The sequence below is a fragment of the Pezoporus wallicus genome, unplaced genomic scaffold (genome assembly GCF_028554395.1).
Source record: "Pezoporus wallicus isolate ANWC-B61680 ecotype Strahan unplaced genomic scaffold, APGP_CSIRO_Pwel_v1 contig_4055, whole genome shotgun sequence".
NCBI lineage: Eukaryota > Metazoa > Chordata > Aves > Psittaciformes > Psittacidae > Pezoporus > Pezoporus wallicus.
In genome coordinates, this window is record NW_026642952.1 from 851,074 (window position 1) to 875,919 (window position 24,846).

Genomic DNA, 24,846 nt, shown 5'->3' on the forward strand with positions numbered 1-24,846 from the left:
TTCTCATTTTAGCATAAACATGAAAGGAAGCAATGTATCAGTGAAAATCTTAAGAAATGCCATGAAGATTAAGAACAGAACTCAGTCACTGAGTATACTAATCTGCCTTATCACTATTTTAAGAATCCTGTGAGAAAATGTGGCAGGTAGGAATATTAAAGGAAAGTGGGCAAAACGAGGAGACAGTTACGTAGTCTCCTGACTAGCCATTCCTCCCTCATTCAGACAATCTAGAAGTCCAGTCTCAGACCTCATAAATACTGAGAAAGACATCCCAAAAAGCTGTCTGTCATTTGGCTCATCACTCCTTCCTCAGCCATGAAGACCAAAACATTTGTGCTATAATAAAACAGTTGTCATCATTTTCTTCTAAGGATAAGAACATGTACATATGGGAAGACAGGTGTAAGTGAAATTTCCAGGAAATAAATTCCATTTACAAGCAACATCCTTACTGTCTTGACTTGGGGACAATTACATACACCAGCATTTGCTCCAGGAGTAATTTATATTTCTTCAGACTCTCTCATTTCTCTTTGAAGTATAACCTTGTCTTCGCTCATTATTTTGATGTTAATGGAATGCTTTTCATTTCAGAAGCAGAAGAACTTTTTTCATAGAATCACAGAATCACATAGTAGTTAGGGTTGGAAAGGACCTTAAGATCATCTAGTTCCAACCCCCCTGCCATGGGCATGGACAACTCACACTAAACCATCCCACCCAAGGCTTCGTCCAACCTGCCCTTGAACACCACCAGGGATGGAGCATTCACAACCTCCCTGGGCAACCCATTCCAGTGCCTCACCACCCTAACATTAAGAATTTCTTCTTATATCCAATCTAAACTTCTCCTGTTTAAGTTTTAACCCATTACCCCTTGCCCTATCACTACAGTCCCTAATGAACAGTACATCCCCAGCATCCCTATAGGCCCCTTTCAGATACTGGAAGGCTGCTATGAGGTCTCCACACAGCCTTCTCTTCTCCAGGTTGAACAGCCCCAACTTTCTCAGCCTATCTTCATACGGGAGGTGCTCCAGTCCCCTGATCATCCTCGTGGCCCTCCTCTGGACTTGTTCCAACAATTCCATGTCCTTTTTATGTTGAGGACACCAAAACTGAACACAATACTCCAAGTGAGGTCTCACAAGAGCAGAGTAGAGGGGCAGGATCACCTCCTTCGACCTGCTGGTCATGCTCCTTTTGATGCAGCCCAGGATACGGTTGGCTTTCTGGGCTGCAAGCACACACTGAAGCCGGCTCATGTTCATTTTCTCATCAACCAGCACCCCCAAGTCCTTCTCTGCAGGGCTGCTCTGAATCCCTTCTCTGCCCAACCTGTAGCTGTGCCTGGGATTGCTCTGACCCAGGTGTAGGACCTTGCACTTGGCATGGTTAAACTTCATGAGGTTGGCATCAGCCCACCTCACAAGCGTGTCAAGGTCTCTCTGGATGGCATTCCTTCCCTCCAGCGTATCAACCGAACCACACAGCTTGGGGTCACTTGCAAGGCTGCTGAGGGCGCACTCAATCCCACTGTCTATGTCAGCGACAAAGATGTCAAACAAAACTGGTCCCAACACCGATCCCTGAGGGACACTACTCGTTACTGGTCTCCAGCTGGACATTGAGCCATTGACCACAACTCTTTGTGTGCAGCCATCCAGCCAGTTCTTTATCCACCGACTGGTCCATCCATCAAACTGATGTCGCTCCAATTTAGAGACAAGGATATCATGTGGGACAGTGTTGAACACTTTGCACAAGTCCAGGTAGATGACATCAACTGCTCTACCCCTGTCCATCAGTTCTGTAGCCCCATCATAGAAGGCCACCAAATTGGTCAGGCAGGATTTCCCCTTAGTGAAGCCATGCTGGCTGTCACCAAGCACCTTGTTGATTTTCATGTGCCTTAGCATGCCTTCCAGGAGAATCTGCTCCAAGATTTTGCCAGGCATGGAGGTGAGACGGACTGGTCTGTAATTCCCCGGGTCATCCATTTTCCCCTTCTTGAAAATGGGGGTTATATTTCCCTTTTTCCAGTCATCGGGAACTTCACCTGACTGCCATGATTTTTCAAATATGATGGACAGTGGTTTATCAACTTCATTTGCCAGCTCCTTCAGGACCCGCGGATGGATTTCATCCGGTCCCATGGACTTGTGTATGTTTAGGTTTTTAAGATGGTCTTGAACCAGATCCTCTCCTACGGTGGGCCTAGGGTCTTCATTCTCACAGTCCCTGTGTCTGCCTTCCAAGACTTGGGTGGTGCGGTCAGAGCATTTGTCAGTGAAGACCAAGGCAAAGAAGCCAGTAAGAACCTCAGCCTTCTCCAAAGGCAGGGTAGCCAGTTCTCCCAATAGCTTCCTGTTATCCTTAACATCCCTAGCCAAGTTTAATTCTAACTGGGCTTTAGCTTTCCTAACCTGGTCCCTAGCTTGCCAGACAACATCCCTGTGCTCTTCCCAGGCTGTCTGTCTTTGCTTCCACCTTTTATAAGCCTCTTTTTTTCCTTCGCATTTTCCTCAGCAGCTCCTTATCCATCCAAGGACGTCTCCTGACCCTCTGCTGGACCTGCTCCAGTATGTGCGTGTATTCCTTACACTGGGAAGCCTAGAAACAGACACAACACTCTTACTACTGTGCTTCTATAACCAAACAGAAGGACAGGACCACTGCCTTGGACCACAATGCAGTTAGCATTCCTTTCCACAAGGGGCACTTTTTTGTCTTAGGTTCAACTTCTTGTCCACCAGGACACTCAAGACCTTTCCCACAAAGCTGCTTCTTAGCCAATGGTTCCCAGCCTGCTTCCCATTATTCTTTCAAAAACCTGTAAAGGTTAAAGATTCTGTAACAGTAATATGAAAGTCAGCTACCTATTATGAGCATGTAAGGCCGTTGCTGGAAACATATGCTAGGAGAAAGAAACAAAAAAATTAGTACTGAAAAAAGTGCACTAGTCTTCAATCTTAAGTAAGACAATGCTATGGTGAGTTGTTAACCAAAACCAAGGCTACAGAAGATGAAAGCATTAACAAAAACAAAAAAAAGAAACCACTGCTGTTAGAAAAAAACTAAACTTTTTCAAAAAGCCCAGTATTTCAGGATACAAAAACTCCATGCAAAAAGACCATACTGAAAGGAAGATTTATCAAGTTCCTTAAGATGAGCTACTGAAAAATCATCAGCTTCCCAGTCCTGAACAAAAGCCCTTTCATGAAAGTAAGTGATAAGGGTGAGAAACGGAACTATTTTTGTTCCAAGGACAAAGGTTGTGAAAACATCCTGCATACTGAATTTCTACCTTTACAAAACATTTTGGCTTTCAAAATTTTGATAGTATTCCTAGTGTTTACACTTAACTCTACCTCTGTTCCTATCTTGCTAAAATATAAAGTTGAGATAAAATTCAGAGTAAAGCATTGTTTTTTCCTGTATCTCTTGTACTCAACTCCTTATTCTGTGATAAATATTGCGTTTTAAGTATATTAAAACAAAAACATTGTACTGACTTATCTGTTTCTCCTGTGATAATTTTCAGGATAGGGAACATACCTTCCCAACCATTTAACAATGGTTGTTAATTAAATGATGCTCATTCCCAATAACTGGCAGACATTTTTCCCTTCCAGCACTGCAAATAGTATTCCTTCCATATTTCATTTATGGCCATCCTCTGAACATGACATTGCTATAGCAACATCTGCCATAACACCAAGGTTTGCACTGTAAGATAAAGGCAGTAACTACCCCTGAATACACAACAAGGCAACCACATTAAGTTGTATTAAGACTTAATTTCAGCCAAGAAATTTAAATAATCCAAGATAAGCTACATGTTGCTATGAAATCACAAGACAATCAGTTATTTTTGTGTAAGTAAATTTTTAAAAATATCATTGCTTCCTCAATATGGTAAGAAGTATCTTACAGTGGATAATTAACCCACTGTGACAGTACCATCAAGCCTGACAAACAACTAAAAAATCCTGCAAGTTTTTATATTATAAAAAAGTAGTATCATAGTAGAAGGTCTAGAAGGATCATAGTGTTCTTTTTCTCCATCTTTCATGAATTGTTAAATAAATATTTTATATGGATTTGGCAAAACAAAGTCTGAAGAACTCAGAAAACAGTGTACTATTCCAATAGCTTTGAGAAATCCTGCAAACAATTAGCCCAGTTCCTGCATCCATGTAGCTGGAATTTTTAACTATTCTGAAGCCCCACAGTGTTTACTTCTAATTGTTGTGTTTGACACAGTACTAATTGTATTTGCCAATTAAGTTATTTTAGATCTCCAATTCTAACAATAAAGACATATAGAATCAAAATTTAAAAGTTGCTCCAACAATAACACAATATATGCTATTTTCAAATTTAAATAACAAAAGGTTTCTTAATACAGCCCAGCACCAAAACTTCCCAGGTTTTCAATATATGCAGAACTGTACATCTGTGATTATGTAAAAAGACCATAAAACAAAACTAGACACAGACACAGCTTTTTAATCTCAGAAGTAAGCATCTAATTCTATCCCACTCCTAGGAAACAGTGTATGTACCATGAAATTAAGTGTGCAGGGTGTGTTTAGAGTCTACTTGAAGACAGGAAAAAAACATACCCCAGAGCTAGCAATAAGACAGTTGTCAAATAGTAGCAGATATTTTCTCCTTCCTGTAAGATCAAATTGTCATTAGTAAAGATCTACACTAAAAAGAGAAGTTAAAATCTTGCACCTGAAAGTTCACATTTGTCTCATTCATAAGGACAGCAGGCCTTACAAGTCCTGCTGAGGTGCAGGCAGTCAACCTTTAAGAGCAGTTGCACTATCAGGCAACTGATTTATTGATTTTTTTTCCCTTTTTTTTTTTTTCTGCTTACATTCTGGATGAAAGATTACAGTTGCTCCACAAAGTGGCAGCAACCATACTGAAACACTGTGCTAACCAAGAAACAGATTCCTCAAGTAAATGACTAGTACAAAAGACTTGCAGGTTTACAGGCAGCTGAATACAGATAGGAAATTCTTAAGAAGGAAAGGAATTCTTCCTTACTGTGGTTTCAACCCCTCTGATATTTTTCTCAAGTAGGAGAAACTCCAGTCATCACATTAGAAACTTCATTAAGACAGACAACTGAGTCAAGGTCCCAGAATTTCAGTCTCTCTTCCCTGAGCTTGAAACAAACACTCTGCGAAATGCAGTCCTACTCTAGTACTTTCTCAGGTCATCACAATACATGAAGTCCTTCACAAAAGAGCTTGCTCATGCCAGGAGCACCCAAAGTGGTTTGTTTGTTTTTCCTGGATATGTGGTAGGGGAAAGGTGGTCTGGGTCTGTTTTTAACTAATGGCAGAAAAAGGCATCTTTAGAAATAGGTGTGCTGTCTCTGGCAACTGGGAAAAGCTCAGGAAAAAATCAAGTCTTGAAAAAACATGTAAACAACTACTGCTTTTTAGGCTGTGATTCATAAGAAACAGTAATTTTTCTTTTGTGTAAGGAACAAATACACTGTAGAGCTAGTAAGTGTCTGTTCATTTTAAAAGACAAAAAAGCACCATGTAAACCAACCATTCTGCTATAAAAATATCATTACTATTATTATAAGGGTGCATTTTTTAACAATAAAGATCACTTACAGCATAATTTCAGATAAATGAGCCTATTTACTAGTTATTTGCCTGAGATGTGGTAGAGCTTTTCCTCCTTCTCAGTCGCTCACTTTGAAGACTCCTCCATTTCTATAAACTATTTCAAAGCAAAATTTGTTTGCCTTCAGCTCTTTGACTCCCTTAACAATCACTCTGAAAGTTAACACTCACATGTCCTGCACTCATTAACGCAAACTGAAGAAACAGCCTGAATGTACTTGGCCAATATGGTCCTAAGGGCAAGCAGCATTTAAGACATCTGCATGAGCCAATCCTGGAAGGATTTTATCTACACCTGGACAAAGGAAATACTTCTGGGAGGGAGATGTGTACAGAATGGATCTTGCAGTGAAACGGTCTCTGGAGTGCTCACAGAAGCTGTATAAAACATGGGCTTGTAAGATCAGAACTGCACCACTCCTGATCACATGATGCATACTCTAATGATTTGAGAGATATTTCCAGAACTCTCATCATGCTCCAACAGACAAATAAATGTGACACAAATGTGCCATAAAAAAACCCAAGCAAGTCAATCACATGACCAAGACTGATGGCAAGCCAGAAAAACAGAAGGCCTCAATACGACTGTCATGTTGCTTGACCAGTGCTTTATACTTCAACAAAGCGCTGCACAGTTTCTTGTCCTCTTTAAGCAGCGTACTGAAAATCCCCATGATTCCACCTAATGAATATGGCACAAAGCACGTTTAAATAGGTCAGTGAAGCCTTTGCAGTTAGCAGCTCTTTTGAAGACTAAGGTCTCTGTAAGGGTCAGGAAAGAAAAAAGAAAGGAGGAAAAAAAAAAAAAGGGTAGAGAAAGGTGGAAAGAGAAAACCAACACACAACAGTAACAGTGACTTAATCACTATAGTCATCAAGGAAAAATAAACACGCATTTATGTGACAACTTCCTTAGCCCATACAGGACTTTTATACTTGAACCTTATGACTGGAATTTGTACCTCATTTCAACATACACAATTTTCAGAGTATCAATCAAAACTGAGATATGACAATGCAAAACACTACAAAGTTACAAAATTTCTGAAGCATATGCTGACATGTTATAACATCAAAGATACAAAAACTCTGTCAGCAAGGCTGCAGATAAAAAAAGGTCTGACTCAAGTGTTATCAGTCTCCTGCAGCTAAAATTTCAAAACTACTACAGAATTTTGAAGTTGAGAGTAAAATGTAAATAGAATCGTGTGGAGATAAGAGAACTGACAATGAGGACACCATACTGTCAGGCACACAAAATGCCTTCCATACTCCTGAGCAGTAAGAGAACTTTAAGTTTTGCACTTTAACTGTTAGATTAAAAACTTAAAGCACCATGTATTTATAGACAAATTCATGTTTAGCCTGCAAATATCAAGACTTAATCTGTCTTAACACCTTGACAGTCATAGCAAACATGGACATATGCAATTATTCACAATTTTCCTTCAGTGTTACAGTAATGACAACCTGACTCTTGAAATATTTCAGTTAAGTTTCAGTAATGCAGTACCAGAAAATAAAGCTTTTGGTAACAAAAATTAATTGCCTTTAATATTTAAATATCTAAACATGGTATTACCTTCATGGCATGGATTTCTTCTATTAATCTATCAACTCGTTTTTGGTTCTTTACTTTCAAGTCTTCGGAGCCCCTGCAAATGAATTCTGTCTTCAGTAAAAAAAAATAAAATCTTTTTTGCTCACTTTATTTCCCCGTGGGCTTAACAGCAAAATTAAAATATCACAACAGTGAGCATAAGCACATTCCCCTATTGTTAAACGAATATTCCAGCAAAGAGTTGAGCACAATCTAATGTTTCTGCTGCTCTGAACAGAGTAAAAAAACACTGAGGATTTACCTGAACAAGACAGACAAATGTTATTCTACTGAAAAACAGCAACAGTAATTCCTATCAACAAAACACAGGAGAAACTGATGTCTCAAATATAATAACGGTTTAAGTTCTGTAATATTTAAATATAAAAGATCACTGGGCTTGCTTCTTATTTTGCAAAATTTGCTAAAGTCCTGGGAGAAAAGTAGGCTCAATTTACACTTTGAACATAGTAACAAATGTATTTTTATTGTGTCAGTAAGACATGTCATATGTTACTTCAGGCTAGTTATCTTTAAAAACAATTTACTAAATGTTGTTTTAACTATTTGTTTAAATATTAATACTTTTATTAAAAATTAAGTGCAAACTGAACAGTATTTTTCACTTATAGAGCCTTTCAGAAAACTGTAGTGATAAAAGGTTGCACAATTTGCAATCAACAGCAGAAAAACCTAAAAGATCAGGTCTGACACCTTTAAAAGTGCTGTAAAAGTTTCTCTAAGTGATTTGGATTAGCTCCCAATACACTAAATCCCTGTAAAAAATGTTATTTCAATTCTGCCTAATGAAGCTGCTTTTTAGTTAGCATTTTTAATTTATCTAAAGTGACATAAATAAGACAAACAATTTATGTATTGCAGTGCATTGTGTTTTAAATGTAATACATGTTTCTCCCACATTTCCATTTTTGGGAAAACAATTAAGATGCTGTCTCACTTATGAACACACAAACAAGAACACTGATATTTAAAACTGACCTTTTAAACTTTAATTTCCCGATGTGTCTGGTTAGTTTACGAATAGTCAGGACTCTGGCCTTCTTCACATCTTTTCTCATCTTCACAACCTGTCAGAAAGATGGAAGACATTATAAACCTTGTTTCCCTTGATTAGTTTCCATATACAATACATTCATTACCCTGACATAAATTTTAGAAATTAGTTCAACAAAAAGAACTATTTTTGAAAAGAGACTGCATTCCCCTGCTAACCAAATCCCAGTTCAAATTAATTCAGATTTTAAAATCAAGCTGCTTCCATAAACACCAGAGGAAGAACAACCAACAGTCTAAAAATGTGTCTGAGGTCTAAACAGAAGACCAAGACATTCCTAAGTAGCCATACTTTAATATTATTCTTAGAACTAGACTGAGCTGGAGATTTGAAAAGACTTACCTTCTGCCTTCACTTTGTTTATTTTTGTCCCAGTGAAGCAGCACCAGTACTTTTCCATTAGGATATAATACATAAAAGCATTTTCATTATGAAACACTTTAAAGATTAAGGAAAGAATCCCAAACTAAACGTATTGTTATAGGGTAGAATTTAAGATATGAAAATCTTTTTACATATTTGAATTGATTTTTGTTGAATACAAAATCAAAGTGATTTCCAACTCTCTACAGAGTCTTTTAACTTCCTACCCTACCCATTAGTCTGTTCCCAAAATTTATTTCAAAGTAGACAGTACTGAGTAAAACTTGACAGTGAAGTTTTGGTCTTATTTCTCACCCCAAAATAAAAGAATACTAATTATTATTAGAAAGATGGTACACACAGACAAATCTTTGGAATCTTTTGCTATTACATTCCATCACGGAAAACCTGAGGCCTAGGCATTTTCTTGTCAATAACACACATTTTGGAGATAGAGGGAATCAAAAGCGACTTACCACCTCTTATTTATTCAGCTGTATCTTACTATAACTATTAAGATTTTGCATTCAACAGTTAAACAGAAAATATTAAATATTAAAGCAAACAAAAAATCAGTCTTCCTGACAAAAGGCCAAATTGCGCTTAAGTTTATTCAATGGGTTAAGTTTCAAAATAAGTTGGCACCTACTTCTCAAGGAAGCTCTTCTTTAATTCAGATTTCTATTTCATCTCCTAATTTCTCAGAGATAACATCAAAATGATTGCTTGCTGGTGACTCAACCATCAAGTTAGTTCTACCAGGAATATTAGTATTATAAACCTGCACCAAGCTTGACCAAAAGAGAGAAAAAATAAATCTTCAGATCTCACAGACGAGTACTGCAAACCTACAATGGGAAGCTTGTCTAGTATGGTATGACTGTGCAGAGATCACAAAGGCAAGAGTGTATTATTTAATTAAAAACAAACAAACAACAAAAAAACCCAGAACAAACAAACAAAACACCACATTTTGCACACCTGATTATGCCTGCAGCTAGGTTACCAACACAAGCAATGTACCTTGTGTACTCTGAACTGTACTCAGCAGGCTCTACTGAAGGCTGAATGTGTCAGAGCAAAACAATTTCTAGAGAGGGGCATGCACCAATTGCCAGCCTCACCTCTGCCAGTGCAGAGAAGGAATTTGTTGAGCTTCACTCCCCTGAAAAATAGGAAGGGGAATTGTACTGGGGCAGCATTACTGGTGCTTGCCCACAGGGAAAGGCAAAAAGGGTTTGGTGGAGAAGAGTGACTGAGTTAAAATTACTCTCCTGTTCTCAGATTGGTACAGCAAAGGTTACCCTAGTTAAAATAACTGTCCATATAGGCCTACCTACAAGCATTTCTACTGCAGTTAACAGCAGAAGCCACATGCTAAAAAGCATCTGTGCCAATTCTGTTAGCAGCACTCCTCAAAAGAAAAAATTCCTGACATCACCATCTGCCACCTGAGCATCTAAACATTTCTTTTTATAAGATACTAAATAGAATTTTCACAGCTGTCTGTATTACACGCTCTTCCAAATGGAAGAAACAGAATAAAGCATCTTCTGGTTGCATAACTCTCAGATATTACGTACATTTAAAGACTTTGGCATTTCAGATGCAAACTGGGTATGCCTTCTTAGAAAGTTTTGGAGGAGGGGAGTGCTTGTTTTGGTCCGTGGTTTTTTGTTTGTTTGTTTTTTTAATAACCATTATAAACATCCACAAGCTACAAATATATTTGGATTTAAATAACTCATTTTCTACATATTAGTTACTGCATATCCAAATACGAAGTATATTTAACTTTCAAAAAATACTTTCATGTTTTAACAGAAATATTTTAACACAGACACAGCATGTTTCCGGGGCCTACAGAGCCAAACCCCAGCCACGACTGCTGCCAGCCAATGAAGGCCATATAGACAATATGACAGCAGGAATGAGGGATGGTATTCGCTCTTTGGCAGACTGGGAATATCGGTTTATGTAATCTGCAGTCACTTCTTTCACATGGGACAGTATGCATCAGCTGTGTTCTTGGAAGTACTCGAAGTTCTCAAGAAAGCAGTCAGCTCTTTGGGATAGAAATCAAAAAAGTTGTGCTTTAGATTTACAGTGTGCCTGAAACAATGAGGCTTAAACCACGAGGGTGGCTCCTAGGACTCACTGAACTATCCACCTCTAGTATTACAAAGCCAGAAAGGTAAACTTCCTCTTGAGAAAAAACAAACAAACAAACAAACAAAAAAAAACAAAAAGAAACCCAGTAACAAAAAAACCCAACCCACCAAAACCACTGGTAGATTTTGAAAAATAGTAACAAATATTTACTCATAATAAGGTATTTTTTTATAAGCAAGTTAAGAAAAGATAATAAGAAAAGGAAAAGTCTTTGCACTGAAACTTAGAAAGGCTCCAGTGTAAGTCAAGATAAGACCAATGCTTTCTGACTGGCCAATAAGGATTTTTTAATCACTTTAAGAGGTTGCAGTAAATACAAAAGAATAATTATAAACACAGGCAAACCTCAAAGTAAGCAATCTCTTCTATCAATAGGAATGCATTATAGGATTCCTGGATATTCAGGAAGCCTGCAGTTTTAAATGGAAATAACCACTTCAAGGACTCCTTGCAACAAAAGATGTTTTCCTTTGTTGAAGACACTTCTTAATTTTGTAGGAAAACACTATCTGCAGCTAATCAAGCCACTACTGTTTATTAATGCAAACAAATATGTCTTTATAGATGATTAATACACATTTATTAATTAAAATTCTTAAATAGTAAGGATAATATAAAATAATAGAAAATATATAAATTATTACATCTGAAAGAAAACATAGAGGAAGTTAACTCATTTTAAAAAAAACAAGCCTAGGTAGTAACACATACCAGCCATGTGCACGTTTCAAAAGCTATGGTTAGGAATAAAAAATCACTTCCATTCTGCATTGTGCATTTCACAGTATACTAGAATTATTTATATAGACCATAAACAAAGATGAAGTTCAAAAAAAGCTCCATAGCTGAAAGTATAAACAAATAGAGGCCTCCATCACCTCAACAGCTTACAACCTACAGTAAGGACTGTCACAAAACATGGCATGAACTGGCCATTTCAAGCCATACAGAGATAGTAGCTGCTGCTTCTTCAAGAGAGAAAGGCAAAACAGAGAGCACAGCACAGGACAGATTATGAGCCAGACTAGGCCTAGAAACCACCTCCTGCAATTTGCGTTTGCCCAAGCAGTGTATATTACTGAGGGGGATTATAACAGGAAATGCTGTTACCTATACTAAAGTGATCTTTGCTCATACCTCTTGGTACTCACTGCTGTCAAACCAAGTTGATTTCCATAAAGCAATGCACCTAACAAGTGTGTGTTTGAAGGCATCATGACAACTGTATTTAACCCAGAATTTCAAACTGAGGAAGGGAGAAACCAAAAACTTCAGCCACTTTGCCTTCCTATTCCAGGTTGCTCTGGCTCCTGAAGGGTAAATAACCATTTCCAGAGATCGTTCCCTTTGTGTGACAGTCCGGTCAAGCCCTCCCCAACCCTCATCATGTCTAAGCCTTTCACGCGCCCAAGCAGGTGTAATAAATGGAGAGAAACTGACACAGGATTGTTTGATCATATCTTTGATCTCTAAGTTCACACCCCTCTCCGCCCCCCTCCCCCGTAAAAGTTTGGTTTGAATGCTGGTATTTCAATCATAGATACGGAATACTTAATTTCAATTTACAAAAATCTTTGGAGGGGCTGAATCAAGCCTAACTCAGTGCTGGACTTACTGGAAAGGGTTTGTGATTACTAACATTACCCCTTTAAAATTAATATGACATTGTTACTGTGTATGATACAAGATAAACACATGTAACAGAACACAGTCACTTTAAGAGTTCCCACACAATTAAGCTGTTGCTGCAAAAAAAACCTTTTGTGAATATTTTCAAGTTTCTTGAAGAGAAACCTATGGTATTTTTAGACAAAAAAAAAAAAAAAAAATTCAAAAAAATCTGGTTTAGGTTCCAAAACCCTAAAACACTATGAAGGATCCACATATTGGTGATGACAACAAAAACACACAAAGCAACAAAGCAATGCGGAAATAACAGTATAGGCACAATATTACATTAGAAGCCACATGACTAGTCAAAGGTATTTGCCTTCACATTTTTAACAGAACAGCAGCAAAGTTCTCAAAGGAACACTACATTAGAATAAAATGTTATACTTGGCCACTTCTGACACTTGTTTTGAGGTCTGTACAGGCAACATGCCTCCACACCAAGCTAGTGTTCAGCCAACTAAAAAAAAAAATAAAGGAAAGTGTGACTAAAGATTTGTAGATGTAACAAGAAAGGTACGTGGCTAAGCTATAGTAGCAACTATATTTAACCAAAAAACTTGTAACCTTTTAACCGAAAAACAAACACCACACCATTCTTCAAAAAATATTAATCCAACAGATTAAGAGAAAAAATAAGCAATAACATGTTTCTGCCCATGACTTTTTTCATATATTCTATGCAAAACCGCTGAAATACTAGAACTGCATGCATTTACAATATGAAAAGTGTTTTTTTTTCATGCTGCTAAGTACAAAAACTAGTACATGAAAATACCTGAAAGACACAGTATGTCTTAAATTCTTAACTCAAAGTTGATAAAAGTTTACTTATGCAGGTGGCCCCAGCTATCCAAAATGCATGAACGCCAATAACAGAGCGGGCAAACAGAGCGGGTCGAGGCAGTTTGCGCGGCAGTTCGCGCGGGCAGGCGAGCGGGATGGTGAGCACTCGTCGTATGACCAGGGCCCGGTCCGGGAACTCTGCTCTGGCTGCCCCGGCGGTGGCCAGCGTAGGCACCCAGACAGAGCCGATGAGAGGGGAGGCTGCAGTGCAGAGCTCGGAGTGTAGAGAGTGCCTGCACTGGTCTGGTGAGGGGAGGGTGCACAATGGGCAGGGCTGCACTCGGTGCTCCCCGGTGGAGGAACTCCTGCAGCAGGGGCTGAGCTGCGGGATGCTGTTAATAGGCTGCGGGATGTCAGGGAAGCTGAGAGGAAGCAGGAATGCTTGCTCCTGGCCCAAACTGTGCAGGGGCCTCAACCTTCCCCTCTAGCTCATGAAGGAAAGAAGGAGGCCGTTAACCCGGGAAGCTAGGAATTACTGACAAAAAAAAAACAACGAAAAAAAGAAGGTAAAGGACAACCAAAAGCGAGGGGCTTCCCCCTAAATCCCCCGTCTCCACGCAGAACAGCTTTGCTGTCCTGCAGGGGGCTAATGAGGAAGCGCACTCGAGCCAGAAACAGCCGGCTGATGCACTGCTAAAGAAGATCTCTACTGGTGCTGCCAGGAAAAGCAGCGGGTCGTAGTAGTAGGGGACTCTACACTGAAAGGGACAGAAGCACTCGCCTGCCGGCCTGACCCTGTCTCAAGGGAGGTGTGTTGCCTACCAGGGGCACAGATCAGGGATGTGGCAGAGAGGCTGCCTGCTCTAGTAAGTCCCACGGACTATTACCCACTTCTGGTGATACATGCGGGTGCTAGGGATATAGATAGTAGTAGCCTGGGGAACATAAAGGACTACAGAGCCCTGGGGGAGGTGGTTAGGGGCTCTGGAGCTCAGGTGGTCTTTTCATCAATTCTCCAGGGTACAGGGGAGGACCTAAAAAAAAGCTAGGAGGATTACCCAGGTTAATAACTGGTTAAAAAGGGTGGTGTCATAGTCAGGGGTTTGGGCGTCTTGAACATGGGACCCAAGTTTGTAGGCCAGGTCTACTGGGGGCTGGTGGAGCTGCTAGAGCAGTTTTGGTAGGAGGCTTGCAAGGCTGGTCAAGGAGGCTTTAAACTAGATGTGTTGGGGGAAGGGGGCATCATTCCATCCCAACAAACCCAGTCAGTTGCCAGAACCTATAATAAATGCCTGGAGAAATGTAGAGATATCCCAGCTGCTCCAGCCAATGAGCCAGCTTCATTTGGAGCTCGGCTCAGATGCCTCTATACAAATGCCCGTAGCATGGGGAACAAACAAGAGGAATTAGAGATGTGGGCACATCTACAGGGGTATGATATAACAGGCATCACAGAAACATGGTGGGATGGATCCTATGACTGCAGTGTCGGAACGGAAGGTTACAAGCTCTTTAGGAAGGACAGGCCTGGCAGGCGGGGAGGGGGAGCTGCCCTTCATGTTAGGGATAGGCTGGAGAGTATGGAACTCTGTCTGGGGACAGGTGAGCAGTCCACAGAGAGTTTGTGGATCAGGGTTAAAGGGAATATAGCTATGGGAGACATTACTGTGGGGATCTGTTACAGACCGCATGATCAAGGAGAACCTGCGGATGAAGCACTCTATAGACAGATAGGAAAAGCCTCACGCTCGCAGGCCCTTGCTCTCATGGGTGACTTCAACCACCCTGACATCTGTTGGAAGGACGGTATAGCCCGGCACAAGCAATCCAGGAGGTTCCTTGATTGTGTAGAAGACAACTTCCTTCTGCAAGTAACAGAGGAGCCGACAATGAGAGGTGCCATGCTTGACCTCGTGCTCACCAAGAAGGAAGGGCTCGTTGGAAATTTGACGCTCCAGGGCAGCCTTGGATGCAGCGATCATGAGATGGTCAAATTTGAGATCCTCAGGACAGTGAGAAGAGCGTGCAGCAAGCTCACTGCCCTGGACTTCAAAAGAGCAGACTTTGGCCTCTTCAGGAACCTGCTTCAGAAGGTTCCATGGGATACAGCCCTAGAGGGCAGAGGGGCCCAAGACTGTTGGTTGATATTCAAGGATCACCTGCTGCAAGTTCAGGAGTGTTGCATCCCAACTAGAAGGAAGTGCAGCAGGAGGGCCAGGAAACCTCCTTGGATGGATAAGGAGCTCCTGAGGAAAATTCAGTTGAAAAAAGAGGCTTATAATAAGTGGAAGCAAGAACAGGTGGCATGGGAAGAGTACAGGGATATTGTCCAAGAAGCTAGGGACCAGGTTAGGAAAGCTGAGGCCTAGTTAGAATTAAACTTAGCTAGAGATAACAGGAAGGGATTCTACAGGTACATAGCAAATAAAAAACAGACTAGGGACAACGTAGGCCCCCTCAGAAAGCTCTCGGGAGAAGGCTGAGGTTCTGAATGACTTCTTTGCCTCGGTCTTCACTGCCAAAGGCTCTGACTGCACCACCCAAGTCTTGGAAGGCAGAGGCACGGACTGTGAGAATGAAGACTTTGCGCCCACTGTAGGAGAGGAACTGGTTCGAGACCATCTTAAAAATCTGAACGTGCACAAGTCCATGGGTCCTGATGAGATCCATCCGCGGGTCCTGAAGGAGATGGCAAATGAAGTTGCGAAGCCGCTGGCCATCATATTTCAGAAATCGTGGCAGTCAGGTGAAGTTCCTGATGACTGGAAAAAGGGAAATATAACTGCCATTTTCAAGAAGGGGAAAATGGATGACCTGGGGAATTACAGACCAGTCAGTCTCACCTCTGTGGCCTTCTATGATGGGGCTACAGAACTGATGGACAGGGGTAGAGCAGTTGATGTCATCTACCTGGACTTGTGCAAAGCATTCGACACTGTCCCATACGACATCCTTGTCTCTAAATTGGTGGATGGACAACTCGGTGGATAAAGAACTGTCTGGATGGCTACACACAAAGAGTTGGACACCAGTTACGAGTGGTGTCCCTCAGGGATCGGTGCTGGGACTGGTCTTCTTCAACATCTTCGTCGCTGACATGGACAGTGGGATTGAGTGTGCCCTCAGCAAGTTTGCCGATGACACCAAGCTGTGTGGTTCGGTTGATACGCTGGAGGGAAGGGATGCCATCCAGAGGGACCTTGACACGCTTGTGAGGTGGGCTGATGCCAACCTCATGAGGTTTAACCATGACAAGTGCAAGGTCCTACACCTGGGTAGGAGCAATCCCAGGCACAGCCACAGGTTGGGCAGAGAAGAGATTCAGAGCAGCCCTGCGGAGAAGGACTTGGGGGTGCTGGTTGATGAGAAAATGAACATGAGCCGGCTTCAGTGAGCACTTGCAGCCCAGAAAGCCAACGGTATCCTGGGCTGCACCAAAAGGAGCATGACCAGCAGGTCGAAGGAGGTGATCCTGCCCCTCTACTCTGCTCTTGTGAGACCTCACTTGGAGTATTGTGTGCAGTTCTGATCAGAGGACTGGAGCACCTCCTGTATGAAGACAGGCTGAGAAAGTTGGGGCTGTTCAACCTGGAGAAGAGAAGGCTGCGTGGAGACCTCATAGCAGCCTTCCAGTATCTGAAGGGGGCCTATAGGGATGCTGGAGAGGGACTCTTCATTAGGGACTGTAGTGATAGGACAAGGGGTAATGGGTTAAAACTTAAACAGGGGAAGTTTAGGTTGGATATAAGAAGGAAATTCTTTCCTGTTAGGGTGGTGAGGCACTGGAATGGGTTGCCCAGGGAGGTTGTGAATGCTCCATCCCTGGCGGTCTTCAAGACCAGGTTGGATGAGGCCTTGGGTGATATGATTTAGCGTTAGGTGTCCCTGCCCATGGCAGGGGGGTTGGAACTAGATGATCTTAAGGTCCTTTCCAACCCTAACGATTCTATGATTCTATGATTCTATGTCTTTTTCCTCTGAGCAGCATGAAGCACATAGAACTGTTCTCCCTGGGCTTCAACCCACGAGGTGCTGAACATTTTGGTCCTGATCCAATAATGCACTTAAACAAATGATTACGTCTTTAAACAACCAGTACTAGACAGACCAGAGTTTCTTCATCCACTTCTGCTTTATGCCAGCACACACTCTAGTCCTAGTTCTTGTACAAGTAACCAGAAGACAAACCATTCTGTTCTCAAGGATCAACATTGCACCTAAGCTTATCCAGTGAAAAAACTCACTGTAAGAGTTCGTAGCATTGTGAAATATCCATAATGCTATTCAAACACACACCCACTAAATAGAGGCCTCCCTCCTTTTCCCCAATACGGTGATGCCTCTCTTAGTGGAGCCCTGTCGCGGCAAGTAAACGCTAGCAGGTTGAGAGTCTGATCCCTTAAGATCAAAACAGCTGAAAGCAAAAGGAAAAAAATATTTATATGTGCCCGAAGATATACAACTGAGTTTTGATTTTACCACATTAAGAAACTTGCTTCTGAACACCCCCAAGTTTAAGCACCAGAGCTAAAGAAGAAAGGGAAAAAGCTACTAAAAGCACACCAAAACCATTTGTGCATGTTGCTTCAATTACACATCAACAAATGTTAAAGCAAGAAATGCAGTTTAAAAAAAAAAAGTGAAATATATTTAATTAGAGTATTCAAGGCCTTTCCAATACGTATAAGAAAAAACACGGTACGAGGTAATGTTTCAGTTCTTAGTGGATTTTCCCTTTTCCTATCCTTTTCCTTTCCTTTTTCCTTTCCCCTTTCCTTTCCTTATTTTAGGGCACATCAAAAGCACTGATTTCATTTTATATTTCCTTGGCAATCTTCTAACCAAGAACTTTATATTCTTCTCTGCCTTCCCTCATTTACATTCACTTCCACATAGAACTTGACAGTTTAATATTCACAGAATCATAGAATAGTTTGGGTTGGATCGACCTTTAGAGGTCATGTAGTCCACCCCCCCGCAATAAGCCAGCACATCTTCAACTAGGTCAGGTTGCTCAGAGCCCCATCCAACCAGACGTTGAGTATTTCCAGGGATGAGTCTACCATCTCTCTGAGCAACCTGTTCTAGTGTTTCAGCAAACTCATTGTAAAAAATGTCTTCCTTATGTCTAATTTAAATCTATCCTCTTTCAGTTCAGTTTAAAACCATCACCCCTCTCCCTATCACTACAGGCCCTACTAAAAAGTCTGTCACTAGCTTTCTCATAAGCCCCACATACATAAAGGCTGCAATAAGGTCTCCCTGGAGCCTTCTCCAGGCTGAGCAACCCCAACTCTCTCAGTCCTTCTTTATAGCAGAAGTGCCCCAGTACTCTGGTCATTTCTGTGGCTCTCCTCTGGACCCTCCCTAACAGGTCCATGTCTTTCATGTGCCAAGTACACCACAGCTGAGATGCTGTACTCCATGTGGGATCTTACCACAGCAGAGTAGAGAGGCTGAATCACCTCCCTCAGCCTGCTGGTCACACTGCTTTTGATACAGCCCAGGCTACAGCTGGCTTTCTGGGCTGCAAGTGCACATTGCCAGCTCATGTTCAGTTTTTCAGTCACCGGTGCCCTCAAGGCCTTTTCCTCTGGGGTACTCTCCCAACCTCTATTGGTATTGGGGCTTGCCCTGACCAAGGTGCACGACCTTGCACTTGGCCTTGCTGAGCCCCATGAGGTTCAAAATAACAGGCTAGTAAATTGCACTTGATCAAATGTGCATTTCAAGGATCTGTGTGCCATTCTTCAGGCCAATCACTTGTCCTTTACATGCTACAGTTCACTTTAAAGGAACTACATGACTGGCATTCATGGATGATTCATCCCTCCCCAACATGCCTCCAATATCACACAGCCAGACAGCGTGTCAACTCCCATATTGTCTCAGATTAGCATGCAAGCATTCTTGGGCATATATTAAAATATCAACATTAATTTTCAAATGACAACAAAGATGCTCATCTCCAGCTTTAAGAAGATCAGCCTGCTGTGCCAGGGTACTCATATGGAAGATAGAATCGTAGAATCATAGAATAACTAGGGTTGGAAAGGACCTTCAGATCATCTAGTTCCAACCCCCCTGCCATGGGGAGGGACACCTCACACTAAACCATCTCTCCCAAGGCTCTGTTCAACCTGGCCTTGAACACTACCAAGGATGGAGCATTCACAACCTCCCTAGGCAACCCATTCCAGTGCCTCAGCACCCTAACAGGAAAGAATTGCCTTCTTATATCCAATCTAAACTTCCCCTGTTTAAGTTTTAACCCATCACCCCTTATCCTGTTGCTATAGTCCCTAATGAATAGTCCATCCCCAGCATCCCTATAGGCCCCCTTCAGATACTGGAAGGCTGCTATGAGGTCTCCACGCAGCCTTCTCTTCTCCAGGCTGAACAGCCACAACTTTCTCAGCCTATCTTCATACAGGAGGTGCTCCACTCCCCTGATCATCCTCGCGGTCCTCCTCTGGACTTGTTCCAACAATTCCATGTCCTTTTTATGTTGAGGACACCAGAACTGCACACAATACTCCAAGTGAGGTCTCACGAGAGCAGAGTAGAGGAGCAGGATCACCTCCTTCAACCTGCTGGTCATGCTCCTTTTGGTGCAGCCCAGGATACGGTTGGCTTTCTGGGCTGCAACCACACACTGGTGGCTCTGAACCAGACATAAATATCAGTCACATATTCTTATCGGCCAAATGGGTGGGTAACATGGGCCATAACTACAGTTACTGATTAAAGCTCAAAGAGAGCAACCACCAGGATAATAGAGAAAACAATGGTAGGGACAGAGAAAACTGGACTCAAAAGTCTAAGATGCCAAGCATTACTGGCTCTGCAACCTAAACATATAGTACATTTTATTCTTAGCAGTTCTTTCGACTGATTTTTAACCTGGTGATTGAAGCTTCAAGGCAAATAAGAACACTGACAACCTGCTGGATAGAAGGAGAGGTTCTTCTGTGCAAGATACTTCATGTATAACAATACATTTTATAGTTACTTCAATTACCTTTAGCTTACACTAGTCTCCTACCAAGTGAAAGAACAGGAAGCCAGTGCAACATTACAGCAGCACAATCTTTGTATCTTAGTATTAACAGAAAATGCATTTTTTTGGTGAACCTGTCATTATTCAACACAATTACTTACTTTGTACTAGGACTCATCCACTTCTAGAATCTACTGCAATGTCACTATGCATTTGTTATTATGCAGGCATAAAGGAATCATAAAGAAAAAAAGGTTTCAAGCTTGTTAACGTGAAATTCAGCATCACCTGAGAAGTGATCAAGTTGGGGAAAGAACTATTAAATCATTTATCCACCAGTGAATCTGAAGGATAAAAAAAATGAACTAAATACCACAATTCTCACATTGCCTATTAAATATGTGTATAGCTTGTTTCTTGTGAAAACTGAAAACCAAAAGTATTTGCTCTTATTATGATATGAAAAATAAAGCTTTTGTTTTAAAGTCTAACCTACTTTCCTTCAAACTCCTCTCAGTAAAATTCATCCCTGTCCATACATGTAAGAGGAGTAATAAGTGCTAGGAAACCAAAAAGCAGAAAGGTTCTTTAGGTATTTGAAAACTCCTATCAAAAAAAAAGGAAAGATCCCATATCAACTCCCACTGCTGAAGTGAAACTCAGTATTAACTTTTGGATAGAAGTAAACCACAAGTCAAACTAAATCTTGCAACATTTTAAGCTAATTTTCATCATAGGATTATGTATCACCAGTACTGATTCATTTTGAAGGAATAAACAACTCTCCCTATACTACTTCACAAGCTGAAACAATTTCCATTAAGGTGATCGCTACTACCATGTCTCCACCACTTGTCTCTTCATGTGAGAACTCTTCCTCTCACACAACAAAAAAAAAAAAAAACAAACCTAAAAAGAGCTTTACAAGTGAATTATTTTAACAGCACAACCATATAACTTACTTTTCAGTCTTTCTGGATGGACAGAATTCTTTCTAGAGGGAATAGAGAATTACCTTGTTACACCAGTTAGTGTTCTTTATTCCCTAAGAACAGTTAAAAAAGGAAAATTAATTTCATTAAGAGAATTTTTCACAAACACAAGCGAAAGTCAATGCTTGGGAAAAAAACAGAAATATCTAATAATCTGCATTCTTCTTGGAATTTTCTTCATGACATAAAATAGAAATAAGGGAAAAGGACAAGGATGAAAAGTAAGAGTAAGGAGCTTAAATATCCCTCTCAGATGTCTGACAGACGCTTCTCTTTGTTAATCTTTCATTTAAAAACTGTACCTTCCTGCAATTAGTTCTCTACCAGGCAGTTGCCAAGACACCAGATCTATAAAAAGTTGTGTAACCTATCCCAGTATTAGTTACTAACAACTTAAAGCAGTGCTCAAAGTTTCCTACAAAATCTTCTTTGTTGTAACAGAGCAAGTGCTCTCACATTACCCACCTATTGTTCAGTCATTTAGAAGCTCTCACCATACCAAGTGGTGGTTCGACTGGGGGATTCCCTTCTTCTGAAGCTTGCATTTTATACAAGTTTCCCCTTGTTATGAGCCCTTCTCATTCCTCATCCTATTTCCTCTTGTCCAACACATCTCATTACCCACCCACCATTTCCAATGGCTACAATATTTAAAAGAATTATCAGCTATCTTGCTCACCCCTTCCTTCCATCAATCTCATTTCTGAACTGCTCCACGAGCAAACAATCACTTAACTGTCCTTTTATTTTATATCATCTGAATTCCTATTATATTATGCAACTACATTTAATTTATGCTCTCCTGCTCCTATGCTACTCATTTCCTTTGCAGCAGTCCCCCACTGTTTTTTGCCTTGAATGAAATTACTTACTCTTTGAACCAGTTGCCATTTAAAACAGTTCTTACCAGCTTCTCATACAACTAGTCTCTATTCACTCACCCCTTCCTACATTTAGCATATCGGTACACGACCTCAGACTTTTTGTAATGTGGTCTCATAAAACAGTGAAGAGGAATCATAGAATCATTTAGGTTGGAAAAGATGCTTAAGGTCATTGAGTCCACCCGTTATCCTAGAACTGTCAAGTCCACTACTAAACCAACTGCCACATCTACACATCTTTCAAATACCTCCAGGAATGGTGACTCTACCACTTCCCTGGGCAGCCTGTTCCGATGACTGACAAACCTTTCAGTGTAGAATTTTTTTCCTAATATCTAGTTTAAACCTCTAATGGCCCAACTTGAGGCCTTTTCCTCTCATCCTATCACTTGATGCTTGGGAATAGAGACCAGCACCAATGGCCTTGATGTAGTGAGAGGCACAGAACTGAACACAGGATTTGAGATGTTGCCCACCAGTACCCAGTACAGGGGGATGATAACTGCCCTAGACCTGCTGGCCACACTATTGCTGATACAGGACAGGATGCTGTTGGCCTTCTTGGCTACCTGGACACAAGCTGAATCACGTTCAGCTCCGTCAATCAGCACCCCTGGGTCCAGTGCAGCTTTCCAGGCACTCTTCCCCAAGCCCTTTGTGTTGCATGCGGTTGTTGTGGCCCAAGGGCAGGACCCAGCACTTTGCTCTCACACCACTGGCCACAGCTCATTGATCCAGCCTGTCTAGATCCCTCTGCAGAGCCTTCCTCTCCTTCAGCAGATCAACACTCCTGCCCAAATGTTGTCATGTGCAGCGTTACTGAGGGTGTACTTGATTCCCTCCTCCAGACCACTGCTAAAGATATTAAACAGAACTGGCCCCAGTACTGAGCCCTGGCGAACACCACTTGTGAGCAGCCACCAACTGGATTTAACTCCATTCACCACCACTCTTTGGGCCAGTCCATCCAGACAGTTTTTACCCAGCGAAGAGTACGTCTGTCCAAGCCAGTTTCTCCAGGAGGATGCTGTGGGAAATAGTGTCAAAGACTTTACTAAAGTCTAGGTAGACAACATCCACAGCATTTCCTTCATCCAATAAGCGGGTCACCTGCTCACAGAAGGAGACCAGGCTAGCGAAGTAGGACCTTCTTTCATAAGCCCATGTTGACATGGCTTGATCAGCTGGCTGCCATGTACGTGTTGTGTGATGGCACTCAAGATGATCTGCAAATGACCTTCCCTGCACCAAGTTCAGACTGACAGGCCTGTAGTTCCCCAGATCCTCCTTTCAGCCCTTTTGGTAAATGGCGTCACATTTGGTAACTTTTTGTCAACTGGGACTTCCCTGGTTAGCCAGGGCTGCTGATAAATGATTAAAAGTGGCTCTGCAAGCACTTCTGCCAGCTCCCTCAGTACCCCTAGGCAGAAACCAAGGATATAGATAATTCTGAAAATAATGAAAGCAGCCTGTTACCGCAGTAAGAACTGTGATGCTATCTACCTGGCACATTGTAATGGCTACAAATTCAAAGGAAAATGTTCTCCCAACCACTTAGAGACTCAGATATTCATACTCAGCATTTACTGGTATTTATATGCCAGTGACACACTGCATGCATTGCTCAAAAATCTCATTTCTGCTTGCCTTGCTACACCATTAGCTTTAAATAATTTATATTCTTTAAATGGCGTGGGGTTTCTTGTGAACTTCTTTTTCAAGACAAAATAAATGCTATTTCAATATTTTTAGTTTAAAGAGTACTAAGAGTTATACCCTGGCGAGTAAGTTTTGCTTTCCATTGGCATATTTTATTTTGCTAGTTAGTTTTCATTCTCTATTGAAATTATCAAGGTCAGAATCTAGGGAAATGAACTTCTGAACTGCACAAAAAAAAATAATTAAGGAATGTATGCAATTTTATAGTAATATCAAGCCATACTCAGAAACTGGCTTATTCTCATTATAATGTTTATTTGGACACTGAGTAAGCCAAATCATAAGATGGCATTTTTTTTCTAAAATAGCTTCCAAACAAAAAGCTATTCCAGATTCACTGCTTACGTTTGCACATTACCTTAATACACGGTATTTTTTAGGAGAAAAAACAAGCCCTAATTCCAACATTTGACCCATTAAGATATTATCTATATCAAATCACAATATTCTATATATCTCATTAAAAATATGAAACAAAAAGTCCCTCACATTTTACTCCTCAGTCTGAGCTCCTGCTCCTACTGGAATATTACTCATTGCTGCTCGTAGTCAGGTAAAAGAATTCTTGAGATTCAACTCTTTCTTGTATCAATTATAAAGATGTTGCAATCTAACTTCTCACTCTACCAAGCTGCTATACAACACTATCTTAAAATGATAGTTGTCCAATTCAGCTGCTGAGAGCTACTTCAAATCCAATGTTTGCTTGACCGCAGACAAAAAGAATTCAAACAAGTCTACAAACATACAATAAAGTACTTCCAGCACAACTGAATGTATCCAACTAGATCTCTAGATAGTACGCCCAAACTTAAAACTTGTGAATTACTGCTGCTAGCTTATTTTTGCTGTCATGGGGATCTCGATATCAAACTTCGTGGTGATTTAAATGGAAATTCTCTAAGATGCATTACATAAATA

General features: G+C 41.0%; 1 protein-coding gene across 1 annotated transcript in view; it reads right to left on the reverse strand.

Annotated features, from left to right (window-relative positions):
* Positions 1–24,846, reverse strand: part of SRFBP1 (serum response factor binding protein 1) — a 71,179-nt gene that overhangs the window by 35,922 nt on the left and 10,411 nt on the right. Inside the window, exons 2-3 of the mRNA XM_057433274.1 lie at positions 8,263–8,351; positions 7,246–7,318 (exon numbers count right to left, since the gene is read on the reverse strand). Coding sequence (XP_057289257.1) covers positions 7,246–7,318; positions 8,263–8,351 — 162 coding nt within the window. The remainder of the gene's footprint in view (positions 1–7,245; positions 7,319–8,262; positions 8,352–24,846) is intronic.